Source organism: Chelonia mydas, chromosome 3, assembly GCF_015237465.2.
Source record: "Chelonia mydas isolate rCheMyd1 chromosome 3, rCheMyd1.pri.v2, whole genome shotgun sequence".
Lineage (NCBI taxonomy): Eukaryota > Metazoa > Chordata > Testudines > Cheloniidae > Chelonia > Chelonia mydas.
This window is the reverse complement of record NC_057851.1, coordinates 8,267,812-8,294,668: the sequence shown is the minus strand read 5'-3', so window position 1 is coordinate 8,294,668 and position 26,857 is coordinate 8,267,812. Positions and strand designations below refer to the sequence as shown.

Sequence of the window (26,857 nt, the reverse complement as noted above, 5' to 3'; positions counted from 1 at the left end):
TATGCTCCAGACCAAGCATTCTCATGATGCCCAAATATCTATACAACGAGGCCAGAAGGGTGAACGACACGAAGGAAAGCTACATAGAAAGCCATCGCTCACTGACACAGCCTTTTCTTTTGTTTCTGCTCCTCAGCATACACACTTCTGTGGCCATGATGCATCTGTATTGTTCAAGTGAGTTTTGATGGGTATTAGGGACACAATATACTACACTCAAATTCTGTGCACATGGTATAGAGGGAACTATGCCAGAAGGAGCCCTTTGCACATTCAAGATGTTTTGCGACCATGAGTGAATTAACCCTCACAACACTCCAGCATAGCTGATATTCCTAACCCCATTTTACAAGTTGGGAAACTGAGGCATAGAGGAATTAAGTAATTGGTCCAAGGTCAGGAGCAGAGTCAGTACTAGGTCCTACATCTCCAGACTCCTATTTCCATGCTCCAACCACAATACCAGGCTGCCTCCCAGATGATAGGGATGACTTCAACTCACGAGAGCAGCGGAGCCATAAAAGGAAGTCTCCATTTATCAAATGTGGGGTAGATTCCGAATTCATAGGGTAGCTTGGAAGTGAACTCAAGCTGCAAAATCCCGTTTGGATTTAGTTTTCAAATACCCCAACATTTGGGGCTTCTTTGATTCAGGAGTTCTATTCAGCTCCTGGGAAAGAGAAGGGGGTGCATGCAAAATTCAAAATGTAGAGCGAGATTTTCAAAAACAAAAGTTCCATTGACTTGCAAGGTGGCTTCTGTTCCTAGGTCAGATTGGTGCTTCTGCAAATCCCACCCCACTAGCCCCATTGAAAGTCAGTGGGGTTTGTACTTCTAAGTCACCCAAATGCTTTTGAAAATCCCCCATGTTAGTCTTTCAGCTGAAGTAGTGAGGGCTCATGCAATTAGATCTGGAGATTGAAGGTTTAAACACTGCGAACAGAACAAGCAGGGTCGGTTATAGTAGTACCCATACTCCAGTCGGTATTGGGCCTCATTGAGCTAGGGCTTCAAAGCACAGAGACAGATGTGTTTCTGTCCCAAACACCTTGCAATCTGATTTGATAGTAAAGAAGCAGCCTGTTTTCTCCTCCCATCTCATAGACAGAGTCTTGTTTCCTGAACAGAGATTGTGCAATGACCACCGAGGAGACCATCATCATAGGCCTAGTTAGGAGTAGACTCGTCTAAGGAGGTAAGGCTAGCAGCGCCCCCTAAAGGCAGTCTGGATCCCTAGTGGGTGCAAGGATGCAAACTGCTCTTTTATCAAAACGAATCGGTCTCACAGCCCAGCGACGGTACAAACAACAAACGTACCAAAGCCTTGCAAGGAAATTAGAGTTTGGGGCTTGTAACAAGCCAACGAAGCTCCTATTATTCTGGCTAATCATGAGTCTCTGGGTAAGTTACAACCATTTATTACATTATTTGTATTTAATGCAGATATTGGGCCTAATTCTCTGGGCCGCCCGGTTCCCATTGACGTCACCTGGAGCAGTGGGTGCTCAGCATCTCAGAAAAATCACGTCCGGTGCATATTACCTATTGTTCTGAAGATGTAATGTATTTTTTAAGCCCTCTAATCCATTTTGCAGGGCAGAAGTTCGATTAATCCTTGATTTAACTCGGCTGACTTCTCTGGTGTTATAGAAGGGATGACTTTGTCTCCACTTGTTTAAAGCAGAATCACATGAGGAAAAGCAGCGTGAGTCACCCACACACCTTACTTGTAGCAGAGCTGGGCTGAATCAAAAACCTTGCTGCTGGGGGAACTTGGATCTGAATTCGAACAATGGGTCTGGCTCTATAATAGACAAAACTAGCCCATTAGGCACACCCATACTTTGGGAAAATCTGCTTCTGGATCAGAACCTGGTCACTGGGGTGGTTTCAGTAGTGGAGAAATTCGTGATCAGTGCCATCAGCCCATCTCCTGACAACGTCTTAATAGCCACAGCAAAACTGAGTTCTCTGTTTTCATCCTATGTAGCTAACTCTGCAAAATCAGCTCTCTTGGGAATTTATTTTTAGATCCAGGGCTTCCATGGTGCCAGAATGGCACCCCTGAGGGCACAGTCCCCTATTTACTTGCCAAACAGGGCATGAGCAAGTGGTAGCCTCCCATTCAGTCCTCCAACAATGTTTCTCAAATCAGACCTGCAGGGACCATTTCCCCTCTTTGGGGCAGGGACTCCCGATCGCTCACTATGTGTACATTCAGCACGTAGCAGAGTAGGGCTCCAATCTCAGATGGGGGTGACTGGAAAATAAATAAATAGCCATCGCAAGTGGTAAGGAACATACTGCCATCACGAGGTCCACTCAGTCATTGGCCTCTCTGCTGCAAATACCAACAAGACCCCAGTACGAGTCTATTGTGGTGGTGGCTTTCGTGACATGGCCATCTCAGAAAGCAGCTTGTTCCACGTCGATACCCTAAGCAGGTCTGTCCTTCCCCTGCAGCAGTCGGCCACTCTCCCCAGAACGACCCAGAGTGAGGCCTCGTCTTTGCACCAGGCTGGCGACGATTCTCCATCTCCTTCTCCTAAGATGCGTCGGTCGTCTCCTCCAGGTAAGACAGGGCGGGGAGTGAAAATGAAAATGTGCCCGGGGTAATTCAAACCCAATCTCTACTGGTGTTTTTGACATAGATCCAAGGCAGGGATGGGAGGGAGGAGGCGGAGAATTGAAAAAGTCACCTATCGCCTTAGGCCGAGTCCACGGGTCTCAAAGCCCACACACAGTTTGAACCAGCAGGGCAGTAGTTTTCCATATGACATTCAAGCTGCAGTCAATATTTTTGTTGTGCAAGTTGCAATGTGAGTAATTGTGAGCAATCATGACCTCACCCTTCCCGGATAGCCCTGGAATTCGGTCCGTCTGGGAGTTAGCGTGTGTCATGTGCCTGGCCTCCCGGGAGAACCGATTTCCTTTAAATCCACAGAACAGGTGGTGATTCTTCTCAGTCACTGAGGCCAGAATTGCTGGAGCTGAATCTGTCCTAACTCAGCTGCTATGGGCAAGGAGGGGTCGCCAACCCTTTTCGGTACCTCTTTGATTGACATCTGTCCAGATCTCATTCTGCCCGAGATGTCAGAGGAGAAAAGGTTGAGTGAGAGTCAACCTAGCTACGTTACTGTCGTTTATTGACTGCTGCCAGTGGGCCCAGCTGGTGTAGAATGGCCTCGCTCTCTTGCATCCTGTGTGTTTACTGCTGGACATGGCACAGTCCCTCCCCAAGGAGACGAGATCCTAAAGGGGGCCCCACAGTTCGGAAGCACCATATGCGGGGTTGCCTGTTGCTCGCCTGTTGCTCATCACAGGAGGAGAAGGATTTGTAAGAGGCAACAGCAGCATGGATAGCAAAATCAGTCAAGCCTAGGCAACGTCCCCAAGGGTGGGAGAGGCTCCCATCGGAGCAGTTCTAGCATTTGGAAAGGAAGGGTGGTCTCATGGTCAAGGAGACCTGGGTACATATCCCAGTGCTGCCACGGCCTCTCTGGGTGACCCCGGGCAAGTTACTTCACCTCTCTGTGCCTCAGTTTCCCCCATCTATAAAATGGGGATAAGAATGATCCCTTTGTCTGTGTTATCTATTGAAGCCTAGTCTACACTGAACAAGTTTGTTGGTCAGGGGTACGAAAAAACCCCAACCCCCTGACTGACACAGCTATGCTGACACCCCCCTCCCGCCACGTAGATGCAACTAGGTTGATAGGAGACTGCTTCTGTCAACAGGGCTAACTTGGTTTGGGGTAGCGGTGCACCCCGTCTGTGGGGGCAGGCTGCGTCTACACTGCGGGGCTGCAGCGACATAGCTGTGCCAGTACAGTCTCCATAGCGTAGACATACCCTTACACTCAGCTCTTTGGGGCAGGGATTGTCTCTTACTATGGGCACGTCTACACTGGAGTTGGAGGTGCAATTCCCAGCTGAAGTAGACTTACCTGTGCTAAAAATGGCAGTTTAGCTGCAGCTGCATGGTTGGTGGCCTGGGTTAGCTGCCCTGCGTACAACCCCGCCCAGGGTCCTTAGATCTCCGAGAGCTTTGCAAGGGGGTGGGGGATATCATTGTCCCTATATTACAGGTGTGGAATCAGAGGCATAGAGAGATGAAGGGATTTGCCTAAGGCTGCACCGTGAGTCAGTGGCGGAGACCCCAGATCTTCTGATTCCCAGCCAAGGGCCCTGCTTTATTGGACCGGGTGAATGCTGTGAATACAATGAAGTGGAATTGTTTTCTGCTTTCACTCGGAGCGGAGTTTTGGAGGGGGAATAAGGCGTGTAACATGAAGATCTTCTCTCGCTCCTGTTTGTGGGGCCACATCTCCCTGTCCCATACCAGCCCAGCAAGCCCTTGCTCCAGGAGCTCTCCCGTTCTGGTCAGTAAGAGTTTTCCCCCTGAGTTAGGACAGCAGGCTCAGGCCCTCCCTTGATTAAGAGGAGGGAATGAGACAAGCTGCTGAGTCTTTTCCTGCTGAGCGCTGCCAATGAGAGCTGCAGGGAGTGCGGGGAGGATGTGTCCAGAGCTGAGTGTTTCCTGCCTGATAACGCCGGCCCCTCCTGCCGGATGTTATGAGTCCGGGTCCTACCTTCACGATTCAAGTAAAGGGCCGAGGGAAAGCCTGGCTGTTTATGTCAAGAAAAAAATAACTTCTCCTTCCATACAATTCTGCAGCTCCCAAGTTTTCCCTCGCTAGCTCCCTTTCACCTCCCCCGGCCAAAACGCTGGGAAAATGAAAACAGGCCCAAAGACACAAAGCAGGAGCTGGCTGCCAATGGGGGAAAGGCCTTAGAGGAAAGGACAGAGGCGCTCCTTGAAACGTGCAAACGGTGGGCCCCCTCCCTCATGTCTGTTATGAAGCAGAGGTCGGGGAGACCAGGAGTCTGGATCTGAATGCAATGGGCTGGACTCTGCACTCAGTTACTCTGGTCTAAAACTGGAGTAACTTCACTGAAATCAGTTGAGTTACTCTGGATTGACCCCATGTTAACGGAGAGTGTGAAACAAACACCCCAATCTGATCACTCCTGAACTCACGGGTGTGAAACCCAGATGCCAATGGGAACTTTCCCAGCTACTGCAGCGTTTGCATTTGGAGTTCAGATTCTGTCGCAGAGAGAGGCTTAGGCTGCGAACGCTGATCCCAACCCAGATCCAGGGCTGGAAATTGGCTTCAGGCCCATCTCTGAGATAAAGGATCTCCCTTACTAATAAGTGAGATGAGAGTGGGTGACAGAAGCATTGTGGAGGGATTGTGAGTGGGGAGCATCTTTCTGGGAGGTATTAAGCAGGGGAAGCCAGCTGGTGGGTGGAGAGGGAATGGCACCCAACGCAGTAGGCAAATGCCACAATTTCTCTAGAAATCTGTAAACACGAGCCCACGCTGGGACCTCTTTTTGATTTGTAATTGAGCCTTTTGTGCTGCCTCTCTCTCTTTGACGCAGGAGGGCTGGGCTCCGGAACAAGACAGTGCTGTGAAAAGCAGAATGACACTTCTGCCATTCCCAGAGGGACGGTAAATGACTTTCTTCCCAGTAGGTAGCGTATACGCGGTGAAGGGCCGCAGTGTCGTCGATAAAGCAGCATGTGTGGCAAAGTCCTTTATGGTGACAGTCCTTCAGGCTTCCAATCCGGATCTTGGCGTGCTTGGCAGAGGTGAGCAGTCTCCTTAACCCTATCTCACAGGCGGCGTAGCCAAGGTCACATAACCAAGTCATTGCAGAGCTGGGGGTGGAACCCAGTCTCCTGCATTGGCCCATGCCGCGAGCGCCGATAGGGTGAAATCCTGGCCCCGCTGGAGTCAGTGGGAGCGTTGCCGTGGACTTGAGCGGAGCCTGGATTTCACCCTAAGCATTTTCAGTTGCGTAGCGCTGCATCTGGAAGCTGTAAGATCAGAACAATGATCCGGAAAGCCTGTCTTTGGTGGACAGGTGGAACATTTCAAGACACCTAAAGATAGTTAAGACCCAGGCAGACTGTGAAGAGCTACAAAAGGATCTCGCAAAACTTGGTGACTGGGCAACAAAATGGCAGATGAAATTTAATGTTGATAAATGCAAAGTAATGCACATTGGAAAGAATAATCCCAACTATACATATACAATGATGGGGTCTAAATTAGCTGTTACCACTCAAGAAAGAGATCTTGAAGTCATTGTGGATAGTTCTCTGAAATCATCCACTCAATGTGCAGCGGCAGTCAAAAAAGCGAACAGAATGCCGGGAATAATTAAGAAAGAGATAGATAATAGGATAGAAAATATCATGTTGCCTCTATATAAATCCATGGTGTGCCCATATCTTGAATACTGTGTGCAGAGATGTGGTCGCCTCATTTCAAAAAAGATATATTGGAATTGGAAAAGGTTCAGAAAAGGGCAACAAAAATGATTAGCGGTATGGAACGACTTCCGTATGAGGAGAGATTAATAAGACTGGGACTTTTCAGCTTGGAAAAGAAACAGCTAAGGGGGGATATGATTGAGGTCTATAAAATCATAACTGGTGTAGAGAAAGTAGATAAGGAAGTGTTGTTTACTACTTCTCGTAACACAAGAACTAGGGGTCAGCAAATGAAATTAATAGGCAGCAGGTTTAAAACAAATAAAAGGACATATTTCTTCACACAACACACAGTCAATCTGTGGAACTCCTTGCCAGAGGATGTTGTGAAGGCCAAGATCATAACAAGGTTCAAAAAAGAAATAGATAAATTCATGGGGGATAGGGTCCATCAATGGCATGGGCAGGGGTGGTGTCCCTAGCCTCTGTTTGCCAGGAGCTGGGAATGAGCGACAGAAGATGGATCACTGGATGATGACCTGTTCTGTTCACTCCCTCTGGGCTGTCTGGCGCTGGCCACTGTCAGAAGACAGGATACTGGGCTAGATGGACCTTTGGTCTGACCCAGTGTGGCCATTCTTATGTTCTTATCCTTACCTGGGGGGCCAGAGGTCCCCCGCCCTTGTGGGGCACAGAGAGGAGCTGGAAGATAGGAGATGAAATGGCATTGAAATAAGGGAGAGGGAAAGGAGCAGCTCCACAGCATTCTCCATCCTCCTTCACAGCTTGCGGGGGGGATCTCCATGGACACCATCCCGGGTGTGGGGGAGTTCTGTGGATTTGGGAGGCATGTGTGGCAGGCGACGTGCAGCCGAACCGCAGTCAAGCTGCCGGACACAGTGTTGCGGTGAAGAATCAGGGTTCTAAAAGCATCCGGACGGAGCTTTGAACTGCCTGCAGCCCATTCACCCACGCATGCCGCACGCTCTTCCGCCAGCACGGCCCAGCCGCCACCTCGGAGAGACGCTCCCGGGCCCAGCGCAGCCCTGACCCGTTGTTGTTTGCTCTCGTTCGCAGGCGCCCGTGCGCCTGCCATGTCACTCAGCCCCAAGAGCTTCAGAGCTAACAAAACATCAGAAGCATTCTGTGCACTCAGGAAGGAAACCTGCTCACGTGATGGGGTTAGTCAGATTTCTGTCCGCTCCTTCCCTAGGATCCCAGGCAGCAGGGGAGGCTGCTGACCAAAAACGTGTCTGAGACCAAACAGCAACCGGGATGGCAGATTCTGGCTTGTCTGGCTGCCTAGCTGGCTGTTGAGAGCACCCATCCAGGGCTGGCAAGGCCCCCTGGAGAGCAGCTTGGCAACGCCTCCCTTCTTAACGGGCCTGGCCCTAAAATCTGTTTTTCGCTCCCATCTTCCTGCTCTGAGATCTTAAAAAATGTGGTTACTGTTTTCCTGTGAATTTCCTGCAAGTGAAAAGCGCTAGATTTACAGTCCTGCGGAGGGAAGTCCTCGTGGTAGCCACAGCTCAGGTACAATTTGGGCAGTAGCAAGACAAGCTTCCCCTTACATCCTGATCCAAAACCCACTGAGGCCAATGCAGAGAGTCTCACTGACTGCAGCAGGCTTTGGATCGGGCCCCTAATGTCCCGAAGCCCTGATCCGGAGGGACCAGCTCTTGGGAAGAAGAGACATTTGATCTCCATAGCCTGCTAGATCCTTCTTTTCTTGGGTGTCGTACAGTGCCAGCTGAACAGGGCTGTTACAATGCAGATGGCTTGTCTGCCGAGAAGCGCCATGAAATCATAGAAATCATAGAATATCAGGGTTGGAAGGGACCTCAGGAGGTCATCTAGTCCAATCCCCTGCTCAAAGCAGGACCGATCCCTGACTAAATCATCCCAGCCAGGGCTTTGTCAAGCCTGACCTTAAAAACCTCCAAGGATGGAGATTCCACCACCTCCCTAGGTAACCCATTCCAGGGCTTCACCACCCTCCTAGTGAAAAAGTTTTTCCTAATATCCAACCTAAATCTCCCCCACTGCAACTTGAGACCATTACTCCTCGTTCTGTCATCTGCTACCACTGAGAATAGTCTAGATCCATCCTCTTTGGAACCCCCTTTCAGGTAGTTGAAAGCAGCTATCAAATCCCCCCTCATTCTTCTCTTCCATAGACTAAACATCCCCAGTTCCCTCAGCCTCTCCTCATAACTCATGTGTTCCAGTCCCCTAATCATTTTTGTTGCCCTCCGCTGGACTCTTTCCAATTTTTCCACATCCTTCTTGTAGTGTGGGGCCCAAAACTGGACACAGTACTCCAGATGAGGTCTCAACAATGTCAAATAGAGGGGAACGATCACGTCCCTCGATCTGCTTGCTATGCCCCTACTTATACATCCCAAAATGCCATTGGCCTTCTTGGCAACAAGGGCACACTGTTGACTCATATCCAGCTTCTCGTCCACTGTAACCCCTAGGTCCTTTTCTGCAGAACTGCTGCCAAGCCATTCAGTCCCTAGTCTGTAGCGGTGCATTGGATTCTTCCATCCTAAGTGCAGGACCTGCACTTGTCCTTGTTGAACCTCATCAGATTTCTTTTGGCCCAATTCTCCAATTTGTCTAGGTCCCTCTGTATCCTATCCCTACCCTCCAGCGTATCTACCTCTCCTCCCAGTTTAGTGTCATCTGCAAACTTGCTGAGGGTGCAATCCACACCATCCTCCAGATCATTTATGAAGATATTGAACAAAACCGGCCCCAGGACTGACCCTTGGGGCACTCCACTTGATACCGGCTGCCAACTAGATATGGAGCCATTGATCACTACCCGTTGAGCCCGACAATCTAGCCAACTTTCTATCCTCCATTCATCCAGACCATACTTCTTTAACTTGCTGGCAAGAATACTGTGGGAGACAGTGTCAAAAGCTTTGCTAAAGTCAAGGAACAACACGTCCACTGCTTTCCCTTCATCCACAGAACCAGTTATCTCATCATAGAAGGCAATTAGATTAGTCAGGCATGACTTGCCCTTGGTGAATCCATGCTGACTGTTCCTGATCACTTTCCTCTCCTCTAAGTGCTTCAGAATTGATTCCTTGAGGACCTGCTCCATGATTTTTCCGGGGACTGAGGTGAGGCTGACTGGCGTGTAGTTCCCAGGATCCTCTTTCTTCCCTTTTTTAAAGATGGGCACTACATTTGCCTTTTTCCAGTCGTCCGGGACTTCCCCCGATCACCATGAGTTTTCAAAGATAATGGCCAATCCCTTCCACTGTGTGGAGTTCAGATTTGTTTCTGGTACTGATTGACCGTAGAACATTTTATCCAAATGAACAATGGAAGAAGTTTGGGCTACAGGTTACAGCAAGAGTCAGGAATCCCAGCTCCGCCACTTACTGCCTGGGTGACCAAGGGCATGTCTCCATGCCTCGGTTCACCCCACGTTTGCGGCGTAGCATGATGTCTGCCTCACTGAGATCCTGGGAGGTTTGATTCATTCATTCGTTTAAGTAATATTCTTAAAGCATTTAGAGATTCTTGGATGAAAGGTGCTGTCAAAGGGGAAAGTATTATTGTTATTCAGTGACAACAAAGCATTAAGCTAATACTTAGGGGCTATAAATACGTATCAATAACTAAACTGGGTGGGTTTGGGGTGCGGAGGGATTAAAAACATCGGAAAGCCAGGAAACAAGTCCAGGCAAAACTTAAAGAACTAAACATAAAATGTGGGAAAATAGGAAATTATAACATTATACTCAGAGATATAATTATAGGTGGCACTGTAGCGCCACCCACAGATGCCGACTTTCTCATTTTCCCGGGGGTGCTCAATCTCCACACGGCCTCAGGCCCTGCCCCCACTCTGCCCCTTCCCTCAAGGCCCCCCCGCCTCTTCCCGCCCGAGCTCCGCCTCCACCCCACCTCTTTCCGCCCCGCCCCATCCTTCCCGCCCCGTTCCACCCCCTCCCCTGAGCACGCCCCACCTTGGCTCCGCCTCTTCCTGCCCTTGCTCCTCCCCCTCCTCCCCCAGCGCCTCCTGCCTGCCTGGACAGACAGCTGATCAGCGGTGGGCGGGAGGCATGGGGGAGGGGGAGGAGCTGACCCGCAGGGCCCGCCAGTGGGTGCCGAGTTCCCACTATTTTTTTCCCGTGGGTCCTCCAGCCCCGGAGCACACATGGAGTCAGCGCCTATGGCACCACCTATTATGAAGGTTACCTGACATTTTCCATTATAAGACCCTATTTTCAATTGCTGATAATTTTGCAAAACTTTAACCATTTGGCCTGAACTTTCCCATACTGGGTGTCTGCCACAGTCTGAATTTTTTGGAATGTTTCAGCCAAAGCTTGAATGGCGCTCGCGCGAGTCTGTCCAGTGAGGCTGAGAGGCTCACTCCCAGCTGCAGTGTAGACATGCCCTCTGTGACTCACCTCCCCGTCTATAAAATGGAGCCCGGGCTCTGAGACCCTCCCCAAGGGGTCTCAGAGCCTGGCCCTCAGCCTGAGCCTGAAATCTGCACTGCAGTTTTATAGCCCTGCAGATCAAACCCCATAAGACTGAGTCAGCTAACCCAGGCCAGCCACTGTGGGTCTTTTATTGCAGTATAGAGACATACCCACAGGCACGGTGAAAGACAGTGATAAGGCTGCTTCCTGGGTACTGCCTTGCAAGGGCAGGAGTAGGGGACAGGCTGGGATATGGCCTGGGGGTGTGCTGGGGCTGCAGCATGCATCACTACGCAGGTTCTGGGCAGTGCTTCAGTCCAGGACGGCTGCTGTAATGTAGAAAGGCCCCCAGAGGTTTCTAAGTCAGACCAGAGGCCTCTCCAGCGGCCCAGACTCAGGGAGGCACAAAGGTGTCTCACAGCTACCAGAGTCCACTTGTCCCCATGGCTGAGTTCTGTGCTCCACTTCATGCTGTTGCTCTATTCTTTCTATGGCTCCTCCAGGTCCCAGTCATAAGTATTGCCAACCATGTGAGAGCAAAAATCCCGAGTCAGCCCCTCCAACATCATGAGATTGACCCTAAAATCACGGGATTTTTCTTAAAAAGTCAAACCATGGTTTTTAATCTGTCTGTTGACTCCCCTCTGTTCCTCTGCCAAAGTCTCTGTGATCGCTTCAGGTTGCAAAGGCAGGCCTGGTCTGCACTAGAAAATTCGGTCAGTTTAAGTATGTTGGTCAGGGGTGTGAAAACTTCACACGCACCCCGAGTGGCCTAGTTAAACCAACCCAGGTCCCCATGTAGACAGCGCTAGGTCGCCAGAAGAATTCTTCCGTCAACCTGGCTGCCACTGCTTGTGGAGGTGGGTTACCTACAGCGACAGGAGCACCCCGCCCCTGGGTGTCGGCACCGACTCACTGCAGTGGCACAGCGGCAGCATTTTAAGTGAAAACTGAGGGGATGTTTAATTGCACACAGAAATCCTCACCTCTCCCTGGCTGTTCAGATGGAGTCTCCGCTTACCCTCGCCTCACCCCTGAGAATGGGAACTGCCATGCGTTTCTTATTCCTGTCTTGAGCCTGCAACAACACGTCTCTCCCTCCTGCTGCCCTGGAACGTCTCTGCTTGGGACCCAGTATCCCCAACTTCCCCCTCTTCCCCTGCCTCCCGCAGCCCCAGGACCCTCCCTCTGCTCTAGGGACATACATGAAGGCAGGGCTCAGCGGCAGGGCAGGTCTGTGTCCTCAGCCCTGAGGCTGTCGCAGTCTCACAGAGCTCTGGCCACGCACCCAGCCCCTCTGGTGTCATCACGACAGCTCCTCCTGTAGGTGCCAAAATCCTGTGACCTGCGATCAGTTCAGGAGAGTTGTCAATGCTGCCTTCCCCTGGCTGCTTGGAGGGGACTCTCCTTCCCCACCACAACCCCCACGCTGGGGGAGCGGCCATTCCATCCCCTCTTCTCCCAGCCCATCACTGTCCTCTGCAAGCCCTCAGCCTCCCACATTCCCCTGCACCCTTCAGCCTTCCTCTTGCCCCCCACATTCCCCTGCACCCCCCAGCCTCCCTCCTGCCCCCCATCCCTCTGTAGGTGCCTCCACCTCCCTCCTTCCCTCCCACATTCTCCTGCCCCCCCTCAGCCTCTCTCCTGCCCCCCATCCTCCTGTAGATGCCTCCACCTCCCTCCTTCCCTCCCACATCTTCCTGCACCCCTCAGACTCCCTGCTGTCCCCACATCCTCCTGCAGCCTCTAAATCTGGCTCCTGCTCCCCCTCACTGTCCCATCCCCCTTTCACAGCATCTCTACTGCTTCTCACACTCCCTGTGTCCTGTCCAGGCCCCTGAACCAGAGTGTGGCAGCCATCTTCTCCGGGCCTGGCTTCAATCTCACTGAAAACAGTGGGAGATGGCAGCCAGCTCTATTAAGGGCTGCCTGCGTGTGCAGATAGGCTGTAGGAAAACAGTGCCCTTTTGCTGGCTTTAGTCCCGTTGACAGTAATTGGGGACAGTGGCCGTTTTGAATATGGGAGTATTCATACAGCGGGGCCTTTCATCAGGTTTCGTGAAATGGACAAAAACACCCAGAATCGCTGGAGCTGGCAATACTGAGTCATGGACAAGGACCCGTCATGCACTCCTAGAGGGCAGAGTTTAACAGCCCTGAGGCTTCGAGAGATTAAACAATTGATGGGAGTGAGGAATACTAATACTTTGCTCTCCTTTCGTGTGAGGGTCTCAGAGTTCTTGCACTAGGTCTCATGTCACCCCTAGCGAGTGGGTATTATTATGATCCTTATCAACCCTCTTTTACAAAAGGGTAAGGTGAGGCATAGCAATAGTGAGTGACTCGTGCAAGGTCATGCAGCCAGGCCCAACCAGAGGAACTAGATGACCCCCAGATTGCCCGATTCCCATGCCTCAGGGAAGTCAGTGGAATAAGACGGGTCAAGAAGAGTCAGGCCATACAGTTGTTAGACGGGTCTCTTGGTCTTTATTGCCAAATTCAGAGGGCCAACATTGCATCAGGAAGCTGTTAAGAGGACAATAAAGTTGTAGCTCCCAAAGCTATGCTCATTCCGTATTAATAGCTCACCAGTCCCACTGACCTATTCCAGCCAGGGAAAGGTGAACAAACAGACCAGCATCAAGCTATGGATCGAGCATTTAAAACCCAGGGCAGGTGATATGGTCTTCAGGACTGAAAAGTACAATCCACGGTTATTACAGGTCAGTCAGGGATTTCTGCCAAGTGCTACACCAACCCGCATCTCCTCACTTCTTCTTTGTTTTCTGCTGCTGAGCTTTGGGTGACTTCTTTGCTCGTTCTTCAAGAGAGGGAGGTGGGGGATAGGGGCTAGGAGGGCTCAGGATCAGGGCCCTCTTCTGGAGTCTCAGCTCCAGGATCTCGAAGGTGGTCTGGATCTCAGTCTGCAGGATCTCATTGAGAGCTTGGATCTGGGTCCCGATCACTTCTTTCACTAGGGTCTCCAAAATCTGAAGAGCAAGCGGAAGAGGAGGAGGGCAGTGGTTCATTTCATCTCTCTTTTTACTACCTGTATTACATTACAAAGGGGCCATTCCCTTTGAACTGATCCTGGGCCAAGCTGGCAATGAATGAAGGAGGGGGTGGGGGGAGCAGAAAAGGTGGTGAGGTGCCTCCTGTGTAGCAGCATTACCCTTCCCCCAGCCTGGTGGAAGGCTCTTCTAGGCGGCTCGGTGAGGCTTTGGATCTGCTGCTGGAGAAGGTGCGGGCCTGGGCATGCCTGGGAGGTGGCCATTCTCCAGAGCAGCACCCTCCACTTACCACTGCAGAAATTCTCTGCATGTGTCACAGATGACTCTGAAGGTAGGTTCCCCTCTACACTCTGAAACCCCAGGGTGGGGTGGGGAGGGGAGGGCGAACACATGGGCACACTGCTTCATCGAAGCCATGCTGCCAAGAAGGTTGGGGAGGGGCTCGGAGACAGCACAGAAGGACAGGGTGTTGCATTTATTGTCAGTATAACAGAGGCCTCCATGCAGATGGCCCAGGCCACCACCAGATCTCCTGAGATCTAACCAGATCTGTGGACCAACTCCCCCTCACACCGGCTGATTCCTCAGAGAGGAGGAGCAAGACCCCCACCCCACTTAGAGCCATGAAGGAAACTTGGAGGGAGTTTCCAGTCCTATATTTGGACTGACCCACATAAGGGACTTGCGGTGCTTAAAGAAGCAGTTACACCTGCCTTGTTGCTTTTTTCTGTTGTTTGCGTGAGTTCAAAAGGTGATTTGGGAAGCTCGTCTCTGCTTTACTTGAACTTGCCAACGGAGCAGTTAGCCACCTGCACATTATTGTACGTTAATTCCACGAGACAGATGGCCCAATAATAAAAGTGCCTCGTTAGAGTTTAATTAAATTTCCAAAACGATTTGCTCCTGGGCTGAGAACCTGAAGTGCAAGCTGAGGCGGGTTAATATGCTTTCCCCCCTAAGTGTTACAAACTCTTCACAGCTGGTTATGGAATGAGACGAGAAGTGGCAGCCCAATACATACTCTAGCCATAAAGAACCTGATTCTGCATTTTTTTGCACACCCAAGACTCCCATTGACATCAGTAGGAGTTCAGTGCTTGGGTGGGAACTGAATGCTCTTGCACCAAAAGACGTGAATGTGATGAATACAGGGTGGGATCAAGAATTAAAGTTGTGGACAAAGCCTCAGGACCATCGCTTCTATTAAAGGGTCACTCTCAAGTAGTTTAGTACCCACCAGTTAAGCTTGGTTAAAAAGTGGGGTTGGGCCATCCTAACACAGGGGCATTGTGTGAGGGCAGGAGAACAGGGGAGTTGACTCTGATCTCTCCAGATTCACTGTCCAAGCTCAGTAAAACGCGAACAAGCAGCATCAGTGGTGAAATGTACTTTTCTTTTAGCTTTTTCCAAATGGATTTAGTTTAGTGAGGGGTTATCGTTAATGCAGGAGAAGAGGATCTGCTTGTTTAAATACAATGAGCCAAATTCTGCAGCCTTTACTCAAGCAAAACTCCCACTGGGTACGGATCACAGACTTTGGTCCAAGGCTTTTCTCCCTTCCATGAATACACAGGTCACTGAGGTAGGGAGCTGAGGGCAGCCTGACATAGACCCGGGAGATGCACCACTCCATGCTGAGATGACAAAGTCACTGGAAGATAAACAAACCCAAGTTCCATCACCTCAGGTGCAGACCTCATTCACTCAGCAGGGCCTGGAAAACAATCTGCATGAATCTGAGTCAGTGCCACCAGAGCAAGTGGTATCTCAATCTTTTGCATCAGAGCGGATCAGGGTAATATATGTTTTGTTACCTTTGCGTTTCTTTGCTGTGTGCTTTATTTAAAAAAAGAAAACCCTACCATTGCCCCAAGGTGTAGAATGCCCTCCCGAGCTCACTGGACCAGTCCCACTTGTTACTTCTTCAGAGCACTGCACTGAAAGTCAGGTGCCCTGGTTTCTATTCCCTGCTCTGCCACTGTCCTGCTAGGTGACCTCACTTTCCCCATCTGTAAACTGGGGATAATGACCCTGCCTTCCTTTGTAAAGTGCTCTGACCGCCACTGAGGCAAAGTGCTATACAAGAGCGAGGTGAGATTATTCCCATCCTTATTAAAGCCTCTTTTCTCCTGCCAAGACATACATGGTGTTGTCAGCTGCGTAACTGTGTCATCACATCCATAACTCACGTCCTTCTTTGCCACGTCCCGTCATCGCGCATGTTATACCCTCATTGGTCTGTCACGTCCGTCCTTTGGGGCTGCGTTCTCAAACCCTCACTCACATTAGTACCTTACTCTGTGAGCACTCCCATGGACAGTTGCAAAGGAGCTCATGCAGTAACGTATTAGTCAGCAGGGGGAAAGGTGGCTTGTAGAGTTTAAGATCTCCGGGACAGGGACCTGCTCTTTGTGTATTTTGTATGAAATGACTAACATGCTGTGGATGCCACAAAATAATAACGAGTGGGTCAATAGCGTGGCTGCCCTTTTTGGACCCAAGCTGCTGGACAAAGTTTGGAGTGCAGGGGGTGTTCCAGTTGGGAGTAGAAATTGATGATCATCAGGTGTTTCTCTGAGATAGTTTTATTGATCTACAAAGAATGCAAAGAGTCCTGTGGCTCTGAATGCAAAATGAATCAAATAAAAGGAAACAGCTTCTTTTGCTCACAGCACCAAGCTTTTCAGTCTGCACCCTGACCCGCAAACCCAAAAGGTTTCTTCCAAAGTCATCCAGACACTTTCAGCTGCTCCTTCAGGCTCTCTCTCTCTCTCTGTTCTTGCCTGACTCAGTGTCTTGTGTGATCTCTCTCTCCGCACACACACTAGGGTGACCAGATGTCCTGATTTTATAGGCACTGTCCCGATATTTGGGGCTTCATTTTATACAGGTGCCTATTACCCCCACCCCCTGTCCCAATTTTTCATACTTGCTGTCTGGTCACTCTAACACAGTACCCAAAACAATACTCAGTCAAAAGCTCCTGCGTGAGTTGGCATACACCTTTTGCCATAGGTGGGGCTTATATTTATAGTTATGTTAATTGAAAGGTGAGCTCACATCTACAAATCTCCATACAAAACTCAGCCCATAACAAGGTTTCACCCAGCTCATAACAGTACTAACAATAAGACGGCTGGGAGAAAGTCCCCTGTACCATGCTCTGGTCTTCCATGAGTCCTGGCTTCTCGATGTCTCTCTTTTTGGAGCAGGGAATCTAAGAACATAAGAATGGCCATACTGGATCAGACCAAAGGTCCATCTAGCCCAGTATCCTGTCTTCTGATGGTGGCCAATGCCAGGTGCCCCAAAGGGAATGAACAGAACAGGTAAGCCTGGGGACTGATGGGAGCCAGCAGCAGGCGCCAAGTGAAGCCAGCAAATTGATTCTGTTGCTGAAACTGGTCTCAGAGGAGGCTTTTCCGCAGGAGCAGCAGCTGCACATCCTGGGGCTGTACTCAGAGGGGCTTTCTAATGTCCCTCCCCCCCCGAGGAACAGCCCACCGGGGAACCGGCAGTAGACACAGAAGCTGCCCCGGAGCCAAGTAAGGTTCTGGCTCCATTTTTAAGTTTATTAATATAGGAATGGGAGGGATTTCCGTTCTATGAACCAATGCAAAAGTTATTAGACGCTCCGGCTAGCAGCGTGTATCCTCTAATGTCGGATTGTATGCCGGCACCTTGGAATCCCCCTCACGTCTCACACCACATGGAGTTCAAAATGGTGACAGAAAATGCAAACAATAAAAACGCCTTGAGAGTGAATTTTTACTGGAAAGGCACAGACTTTTGCTCAGGCATTCTTGTTTCTTAAAAATAATAACCTTATGTTTCCAAGCCTGTAAGTACACTCCTCTATAACCACTCTATGGTGTAACAAACTGCCTGGAAACAGTGAACTGTGGGTTGTGGAAATGGGTCTCATTTACAAGTCCAGTTAATTTCTGTTAAAGGTAGTCCATGCAGTCCATAGGTGACAGAATCATTTGTCCCAAATATGACTGGGTGGGGTGGGGTTGGGGGGTGGAGCTCTGAGTGTTTGCATGCAGTCATAACAAGATGAGCCAGGTGGAAGCTAACACAGCGTCCTGTTGAGTCCCCCATGAATTCTGACCCAATCACCGGTGCTGAAAGCTGCATACTTTTCCTATAGCAGGAACTCCGGATAGGTAGCCAATTTCAGGGAAGGGTGTATTTTCCAAGGCCACCTCAGTAGCTTACCAGCCCACTCCACTCATAGATGTGCTGTTCAATCACTACAGATTTGAATACTTCAGTTGCATACGCTGCTGGTTTCCCACCGCAACTTAGAATAACATCTCCCTTTGTCAATCAGGCACCGCAAGAACTGTTATGGCCTCCAAAATGTGGAAGGCCTGAAATGATAGAAAAGCCATTGGCAGCATAGCCTCTGACAGCACTCCCCAAAACCCAAGTTGATCTGCAATTATTTTTTTAAAAGCAGATTGTATTTTTTAATTCACTATTGTCTCTGCACTTCTTCACTTTGATGTCCAGGGCTCTTCTGTGGTCTGCAGCATCCTTCTCACAATATATCGAAGTTCAGTTTGGAAAAGCAACATTTTATGCCGTTGAAATTCCACAAGGGTTTTTTCTGTGCTCCTGTGCTGAGCTCTTTGAGAAAATAACCTGCTATGCCTTGTCCTATTCTAGGCCCCTCGACCTCTACAGGCTGTTGGGTCTCCACAGCTCACCCTCGCTGCAGCAAAAGCCTGGGTCAATGTACCTTCATGGACCATTCCAAGGAGAAGCGTTTCTGTGTTGAACTGGTGGTCACAGTTCTGGACAGGGCCTTATGGCAAGAGGAAATGCTGAGGTTGGCTACACAAGCTTGAGGACAGGGTTTCAATATTTGGTGATATTGGACTTTTGAGAAGAGGTCCAGTACAAATAACCTTAAGAGACAATGCGGAACCATATAGGGTATATATACCTCTGAGGATTCCTATCCCATTACTTCATACAGTGGAAAGGGAGTCTAAGAGAATGGAAAGGATTAGCATAATCAAGAAAATCTCTGAACCAACAGCATGGTGTACCCCAATGGTAAGAATTAAAAAGAAAACATCAACCTGTGTGGATCTTAATGAAGCACAACTGTGAGAGAAAAATCTAGACTCCCAACACTGGATGATTCCCTCCCCAAAGTGAAAAGAGCTACAGTATTCTCCAACCTGGATACCTGGAGTGGATTATGGCAAATTCCTTTAGCCAAAGAAAGTGCTAAACCGACTTCACTTATCACATCCTTTGGGAGATTCTGCTTTTGAAGATTACCTTTTGGGATTACCAGTGCTCCTGACATTTTCCAAAGAAAGATTCCAGAACTGTTAACAAACACAGATGGAGCTGTAGTTTTCATGGACGATATTCTGATATATGGCTCTTCAGTGGAAGAACACACCAAAACCTTCAGTGAAGTCCTAAGCCTAATCAGTCAGTCTGGTCTGCAGCTGAACAAGGGAAAATGTGTTTTCTGCCTACCCAAAATCAAGTTTTTGTGACAGATAATAAACAAAGAGGGAATCACTCCTAGCCATGAGAAAGTAAAAGCAATTTGAGAATTGAAAGCACCAACTACTGTACAAGAATTGAAACGTATACTGCGGATGGTAAATTACCTTGGTCAATACCGACAAGACCTTTCTACAGTGACGAAACCATGGAACAAACTGGTAAAGTCCAACACATCTTGGCTATGGGAGTCAAATCAACAAATTGCCTTCAAAAAAGGTAAAATAAATGATCTCAACAGCTCCATTTCTCAAGCACTATGATGTGAACAAGCCCACCATTGGTCAGTGCGGATACAAACAGCAATGACCTAGGTGGTGTATTGTTCCAGCAGCATGGCTCTGAGTGGAAGCCAGATGCATTTTGCTCTCGCGCAGTCACAGAAGCAGAAAAACGATATGCACAGATTGAAAAGGAGTGCCTGGCAAGTGTAGGGGCAGGTGGGAAGTTTAACAGATATCTGTGTGGACTGGATTTGTTTACACTGGTAACAGACCATAAACTGCTTGCAACCCTCATTATCAGAAAAGACCTGGATCAAGCACTGCTGAGATGCCAATGTCTGTTGCTATAAGGTTAAGGCAACTTAAACCAAATTGCTAAATATGTTTCTGGGAAAAATCTGGTAGAAGCAGACTCTATGTCATGGAGCCCAGCGTCACAGTCAATTACCCATGAGCTTGAAGGTGATGTAAAGGTGTATGTGGATGCTGTGGACACATACAGACCAGTGTCAGAAAAGAGATGACTCCAGCCACAAAAAGCAACCTCAATGGACATGCAGCTTCAGGAAGTTCTAAGTTACATCGGGGCTGGCTGGCCCAAGTATTTAAAGGACACTAAGAAAGTGACAATAGACTACTTTGCAGTGCATGGACAATTAAGTGAGTCAAATGATCATGATTAAAGGCAATTTCATTGTAATTCCAAATGATATGAGAGGAGAAATCCTAAACCTCATCCATGAAGGACATCAAGGGTTATCTAAATGCCATGAACAGGCCAACTAGTCAGTGTGGTACCAGGCTGGGTATCAGTCCAATGAATGCATCCGAAGAAGTGAGCTGTAGCTCACGAAAGCTTATGCTCAAATAAATTGGTTAGTCTCTAAGGTGCCACAAGTCCTCCTTTTCTTTTTGCGAATACAGACTGACACGGCTGCTACTCCGAAACCTGTCATAAAGAATAAGGTACCTGCATGTGAACATTGCAGAACTAACAGATCAATTACAACACAAAGAACCTTTAATAACAACACCTCTACCAGACAGACCTTTGAAGATACAAGCTGCAGATCTATGCAGATTCAGAGGGCATCATTACCTGGTTGTTGTGAACTATTTTTGCTCACTTTGGTATTCCAGAACAACAAGTGAAGGACAATGGATCATAATTCACTGCAGCAGAATTTGTCATTCCAAATAAATGATTTTGATCATATTACTAGCACCCCACATTATCCACAAGCAAATGGAGAGGCTAGAGGTTGTACAGACAGTCAAGAAATCCTACAGCAGGAAGATCCATTCCTTGTTCTTCTAAGTTACAAATCAACACAAATAGTGGCTACTGGATATAGTCCAGCACAATTCCTGATGGGATGACAACTCAGAACTACTGCTCCAACTTTGGAAAAGAACCTATCTCCAAAGTGGCCAGACATGAAAAGAATAGCCAAAGCAGATAAAATGGCTAAAATACCTTATGAACATTTTTCCAACAGATGTCACTCAGAGAACTGCCAGTCTAGAACCATGTTCATGTCAAATTGGATGGAGAAAAAAGATGGACAACTCCAGCTGTCATGAAGAAAAAGAATTTAGCTCCCAGATCATATGCGATAGAGACTGACAGTGGAAAGTTCAGCATAAACAATTGAAATCTACAGTTTGTTCCTCAGGAAGAATAATCAACAGAGCAAACTCTAGAGATGGCAGATGCAGAACAAGAAGACTCAAGGATTCCAAAGCAACAACATCCAGTTGTTGCAACTAATGGACAGCCCGATAACCAAGTTATGTGTTTGGGTCATGTACTTAGAAAACCAGTACAATTCAGAGACACTTAACAATCTGATATGTACTGAATTTCAGTGATAGTGTAAATATCCTAAATGGTAGGAAAGTAGAACTTAAAGGGGGAGATGTAACCAAATGCCTACTGTATTAGGCTGTTCTGCCATTAGGTGGCTTTGTGTGTAACATACAAAGCTAACTTTAGCCATACCTGGCAGAGCATTAAAAGATCTTATGGTGAACACATCTGCTGTGTATAAACAAGCTCTGCAGTACAGAAGTAAATGACACACACCATGGTCTAAGTGTCCACCACGGTGCCCTGTGCTGTAGTCCAGACACAGCTTGGATAACTCCATGGCTGCGTGGCTCATGCAATCGGGCCCTATGAGTGGCTGGGCAGAGCAACTTTGCCCTCTGCAGTTCTCCATATCGACTCCCCTCTTATGTGGATGCTTCCACCCCATTTTCCTGGCGCCAGGGGTGCAGCAAATGTGGAAGGAAGGCAAAGGACAAGGGCGGGGGCGGGGGGGGGGAGAGACATGAAGCAGTAAGCAGTCTATCTTATATACGGTTTCACTGTTTGCACTTGTTCATGCACTTTTTAAAAAAAGGTTTGTTGTAACACTGTGTTGGCAATGGATTAATGTACTCTTCTAATATGTGTGTCAAAAATAAAGCCTTTTCTTTTATCAAGAAGTTGTACGGCTATCACTGTGTCACATCAGACAATGTGTATTTCAAATAATAAAGGTAAACACATGGCTCATCTCTGCCTTCACAAAGATTGCAAAGAGCACAGCAAGCCACAGTAATGCACACAGCATTGATGACACCGGCATTCAAATGGGTCTGGAGACATCTCCAATGAGATTTCAGTCTGCCAAATGCACAGACAACAACCATTCTACACCAGCTGAGCATATAATTAAATCTTCTTTTGCCAGGGCCTCTGATACCAGGATAAGTTTCATAAGCCAATGCAAAACGGAGTATGCAGGATCCCCCAGAACAAAGATGGGAATGTTGTTTTTGACAATGCCATTTGGTGGGAATAGCATCCCAGCTTGTCCGTGAATGTTGACTCCCTATTGGCAAGAAATCCTGGCATCATGAACTTTTCTAGTGCAGCCCACGTTAACATTCATAAATCAAGTGCTGTCATCTATGAGGACCTGCTTACTAATGGAGTAGTACCCTTTGAGGTTTATGTATTCCTGTGCTCCTTGAGGAGGGCAAACGATGGGCACGTGTCCCATCAGTGGTCCTGGTTTGGACACCCTATTCTCTCAAAGCCAGCAGTTACTGCAGGAATATCTTTTATGCCGGCCACCTTGGGGTAAACCACACCCCTGGTTGCCTCAGAAACTTCCACCACTGCTTTACCTACAGTCGACTTTCCAATACCAAACTGGTTGGCCACAGACCGGTAGCAGTCAGGGGTAGCCAGCTTCCAGATGGTTATAGCGACCCACTTCTGAACTGGCAAGCCTGCCCTCATGTGGGTATCTTTATGCTGGGGGTTGGGGCAAACCACTCATAAAGCTCCAAAAAGATAGCTTTCTTCATGCAAAAGTTCTAGACCCACCACTGGTCATCCCAGGTCTGCCAGAGAATACGGTCCCACCCGTCTCTGCTTGTGGCCCTGCTCCAGAAGTGCCAGTCTATGCAGGGAGCATGAGCGTCTCTACCGAGCATGGTGAGCAACATCACCAGTGCAAGTCAGCCATGTCTGTGTTCTGCTTCTCCTCCTGCTCCATCAGAAGGTCCGTTAGGTGCCTTGGGTAGGTCAGAAAACTCTGCCAAAATGTCCACCAGCATCTCATGGAAGCCCTGCCTGTTTCCTGAGCCAGGAGTAAAGTGCAAGCGAGACGACGTCTTCACATTGCCGGCTCTGGTGGGTGGGAGCACACAGACCAAAATGCCTGCTTGGCAGTATGTGTTGGCAGGCAGTTCAAGCTCCCTGTCAAGTGCAGGGTGGACTGCCAACTTTTACCACGTGGCACCATGGTCAAAGAGCTAGAGCGGCTAAATTTTGGGAGGATGCTAGGGAGTCTGGGATATGGGTGGTTTGACTCAGGGCTGCATGCTGCAGTGTGGACACCAGAGCCCCAGGGTCAGCGTGAGTTAGAAAATTCTTAACCTAGGGTTGACAATCAGTGGAGACACTCAAGCATTGATTTCTCTAACCCAGGATCCACTGACTCAAGTCCCGCTAACCCTGGGCTTGCATTGCAGTTTAGACATTCCCTAAGTGAAGCCTGACCTTGTACTGGGATAGGCAGGGTTACTTTGCAGGAGCAAGTCACGTGCCCAGCACCTCTTGTGCAGGAGTCAACTACCCAGAGGAGCAGAGGTAACTCCACTTCCCATAGTGCATTACTCAACTCTTGCTCAATCCCAACAGCTCCTGCTACGCGTCAGGTTGCAGGGGAAAGGCATGCAATGTGGGTAGACGGTAGGTGTATCAAGGCCCAACAGGAATACTCTACATGACATAGTCCCAAACCATCCGCTCTGTTACCGTTTGGGATTCCAGCTCTTACCTCACCTCCAGGCCAGGGGGAACTGTTACTATTCTTTGTTAAGATCCAGTAACATACTTGTGATGGGACCAGGGAGAGGTTGACAGGAACACGAGGAGAGACTGCCAAGGATAAGGGGCATCGTGCACTAAAGCATGAAGGGGATAACATCTATGCAGGGTTTTATAAGGTTGCCCATCAGTGTGGTATCTGGATGCCTTCCACTAATCATCCTTTATAACGGATCCATTGAATCCACATGCCAAATCCGAACTCCCCCAAATTAGAGGTCTGGATTATAAAACCCCCATGCCCAGGAGGGTTTGGAGATGGGGTTTTGGTTTGCGCCCATCTCTGTCACTTGCAAAGTGCTAGAAATAAAACTTCCCAACTCATGTCAAAATACCTAAGAATCATCATAAATAGGAAGAACTTCCATGCATGTGCCACGGATTCCTGGCCACCCCAGACATGTGTCTGGGGAACATAGTCCCCGGGGCAGGTGACAATTGAGGCCACAGAAGGGGAAGTGACATGCCCAAGATCACAAAGTGAATCAGTGGCAGAGCCAGAAGCCGAACCCAGGCCTCCTGACTTGTAGTATCCTCGCTTGTGGAGCACACTGCATCCCTTTCAGTATGAAGTGCCCATTTCTCTACAGCTACTACAGGGTTACCTGTCTGTCTAGGATCTCTGCTCGCGATTTCAGATCATCACACGCTCTTTGCAACATGTGCTCCCTCTCCAGGTGTAGCATCTCTCGGAGGAGCAGCACGTTGGTACGTTTTTGGACCTCGGCGGCTGAGAGGACAGCCAGCTGCTGCTGATAGTGCCAGACTTCAGCATCAACGCCTGCCATCAGCGGCAGAGGCTGCGGCGGCACACAGATTTCTAGCTGGGCAGACGTCTGTTCAACGTCTCTCTCCCGACACAGCACAAACTGGTACAGCTGGTAGTGCCTGACGAGCGTGTTATAGAAGTATTCAAACAAGACATACGGTTTGAAAGGGCTCAGCTTTGGCTCACACGCCACGAGTTTATCCTTTAGGAGACAGATGGCCTGAGAAACAGGTAAACCTGGAAAGAAACAAAATGAAAATATCTCCTAAGTAACCCCTACAAGGTTCTTGTAGCAATCAGAATGCCATTTTGGTACCATGCTGTTTAAAGGATGAGGTGATTGGCACCAACCCTTGTTTGTTTGGGGGGAAAATAAACTGATATTATCCCACACTGACAGGTTTCAGAGTAACAGCCGTGTTAGTCTGTATTTGCAAAAAGAAAAGGAGTACTTGTGGCACCTTAGAGACTAACCAATTTATTTGAGCATAAGCTTTCGTGAGCTACAGCTCACTTCATCGGATGCATACTGTGGAAACTGCAGAAGACATTATATACACAGAGACCATGAAACAAAACTTCCTCCCACCCCACTCTCCTGCTGGTAATAGCTTATCTAAAGTGATCACTGTCCTTACAATGTGTATGATAATCAAGTTGGGCCATTTCCAGCACAAATCCAGGTTTTCTCACCCTCCGCCCCCCCCCCCCACAAACTCACTCTCCTGCTGGTAATAGCCCATCCAAAGTGACCACTCTCTTTACAATGTGTATGATAATCAAGGTGGGCCATTTCCAGCACAAATCCAGGTTTTCTCACCCCCCCACCCCCATACACACACAAACTCACTCTCCTGCTGGTAATAGCTCATCCAAAGTGACCACTCTCCCTACAATGTGCATGATAATCAAGGTGGGCCATTTCCAGCACAAATCCAGGTTTTCTCACCCCACCCCCCCCCACACACACAAACTCACTCTCCTGCTGGCAATAGCTCATCCAAACTGACCACTCTCCTTACAATGTGTATGATAATCAAGGTGGGCCACTTCCAGCATAAATCCAAGTTTAACCAGAATGTCTGGGGGGGCGGGTAGGAAAAAACAAGGGGAAATAGGCTACCTTGCATAATGACTTAGCCACTCCCAGTCTCTATTTAAGCCTGTTCATCTTTAATCTTGTCATGGGGGAAAGATGGGAGAGCTGTTTCTTGAGAGCTGTTGTTCAGAAAGATGTGTTAGATCCACGTGGCTGCATTTTACAGGACATAACAGCTATGGTTGAAGGATTATACTGAGTTTTACAAGAAGGGCTGCCACTCAGCCCGGAAGCTTACAACAAATGAAACTGTTTGACAAATGTTTTTGGCAGACAACAATCCTATTGGGATAACCCCACTCCGGTATTTTACACTGTGATGGTGTTGATATGCACTTGAATCAGCTACATGAGGGAAGGGGAATTTTTGTGACAGACGCATATAACGGCTCAAGGGCTGGTTCTGCACCTACTGATTCTGCAGTGCACACTCACGCCTCTTGTTGAATTGCCTTTGTGGTCACACTGAGTGCTGCTGCTGTTGTTATTTATTACATGTGTTACCATAGTGCCTAGGAGCACAGCCAGGGACCAGGGCCCTATTGTGCCAGGCACTGTACAAACGCAGAACAAAAAGACGATCCCTCTGTGACGTTATTGACCTGAACTGTAACCGTATAGATCATTGTTGCAACTGAGGTCCTCTAGTTGCACAAAATCTTTTACAAAGTAGGTCAAGTAAGGTGTCTATGAGAAGGTTATGATCTGCTGATTATGATTATGCTATCTGTATGCAGGTATAACTTTGTATTTAAAGTTATAAGTATTGGCTCTATACTGTCTGTAGTTCAAACTTGTGCTGTGCTTCTGGCTGACACCCCAGACAGTTTGGCAGCAGCACTGCCTAGCCTGCTTGATGGCTCATTAAGGACCATCAGCTATACAACTGACCCATTGAGAGAAGGCAGATACACCTTGTGACTCAGCAAGGCATGAAGGGACATGCCTACTGAGAGGACTCTAAGGCTTTCAGGCAATGTGCTGGGCAGCTTGTTTTTGGAACAAAGGAAGCACAGGCCGCATGTCAAGAGACTATAAAAGGCAGCTGCATCTCCTCCATCTTGTCTTCAGTCCTGCTTCTTACCTTTGGAG

General features: G+C 48.6%; 1 protein-coding gene across 1 annotated transcript in view; it reads right to left on the bottom strand.

Annotated features, from left to right (window-relative positions):
- Positions 1-13,508: 13,508 nt before the first annotated feature.
- Positions 13,509-26,857, bottom strand: part of C3H8orf74 (chromosome 3 C8orf74 homolog) — a 34,156-nt gene continuing 20,807 nt past the window's right edge. The window contains exons 3-4 of the mRNA XM_037893448.1: positions 24,503-24,903; positions 13,509-13,730 (exon numbers count right to left, since the gene is read on the bottom strand). Coding sequence (XP_037749376.1) covers positions 13,509-13,730; positions 24,503-24,903 — 623 coding nt within the window. The remainder of the gene's footprint in view (positions 13,731-24,502; positions 24,904-26,857) is intronic.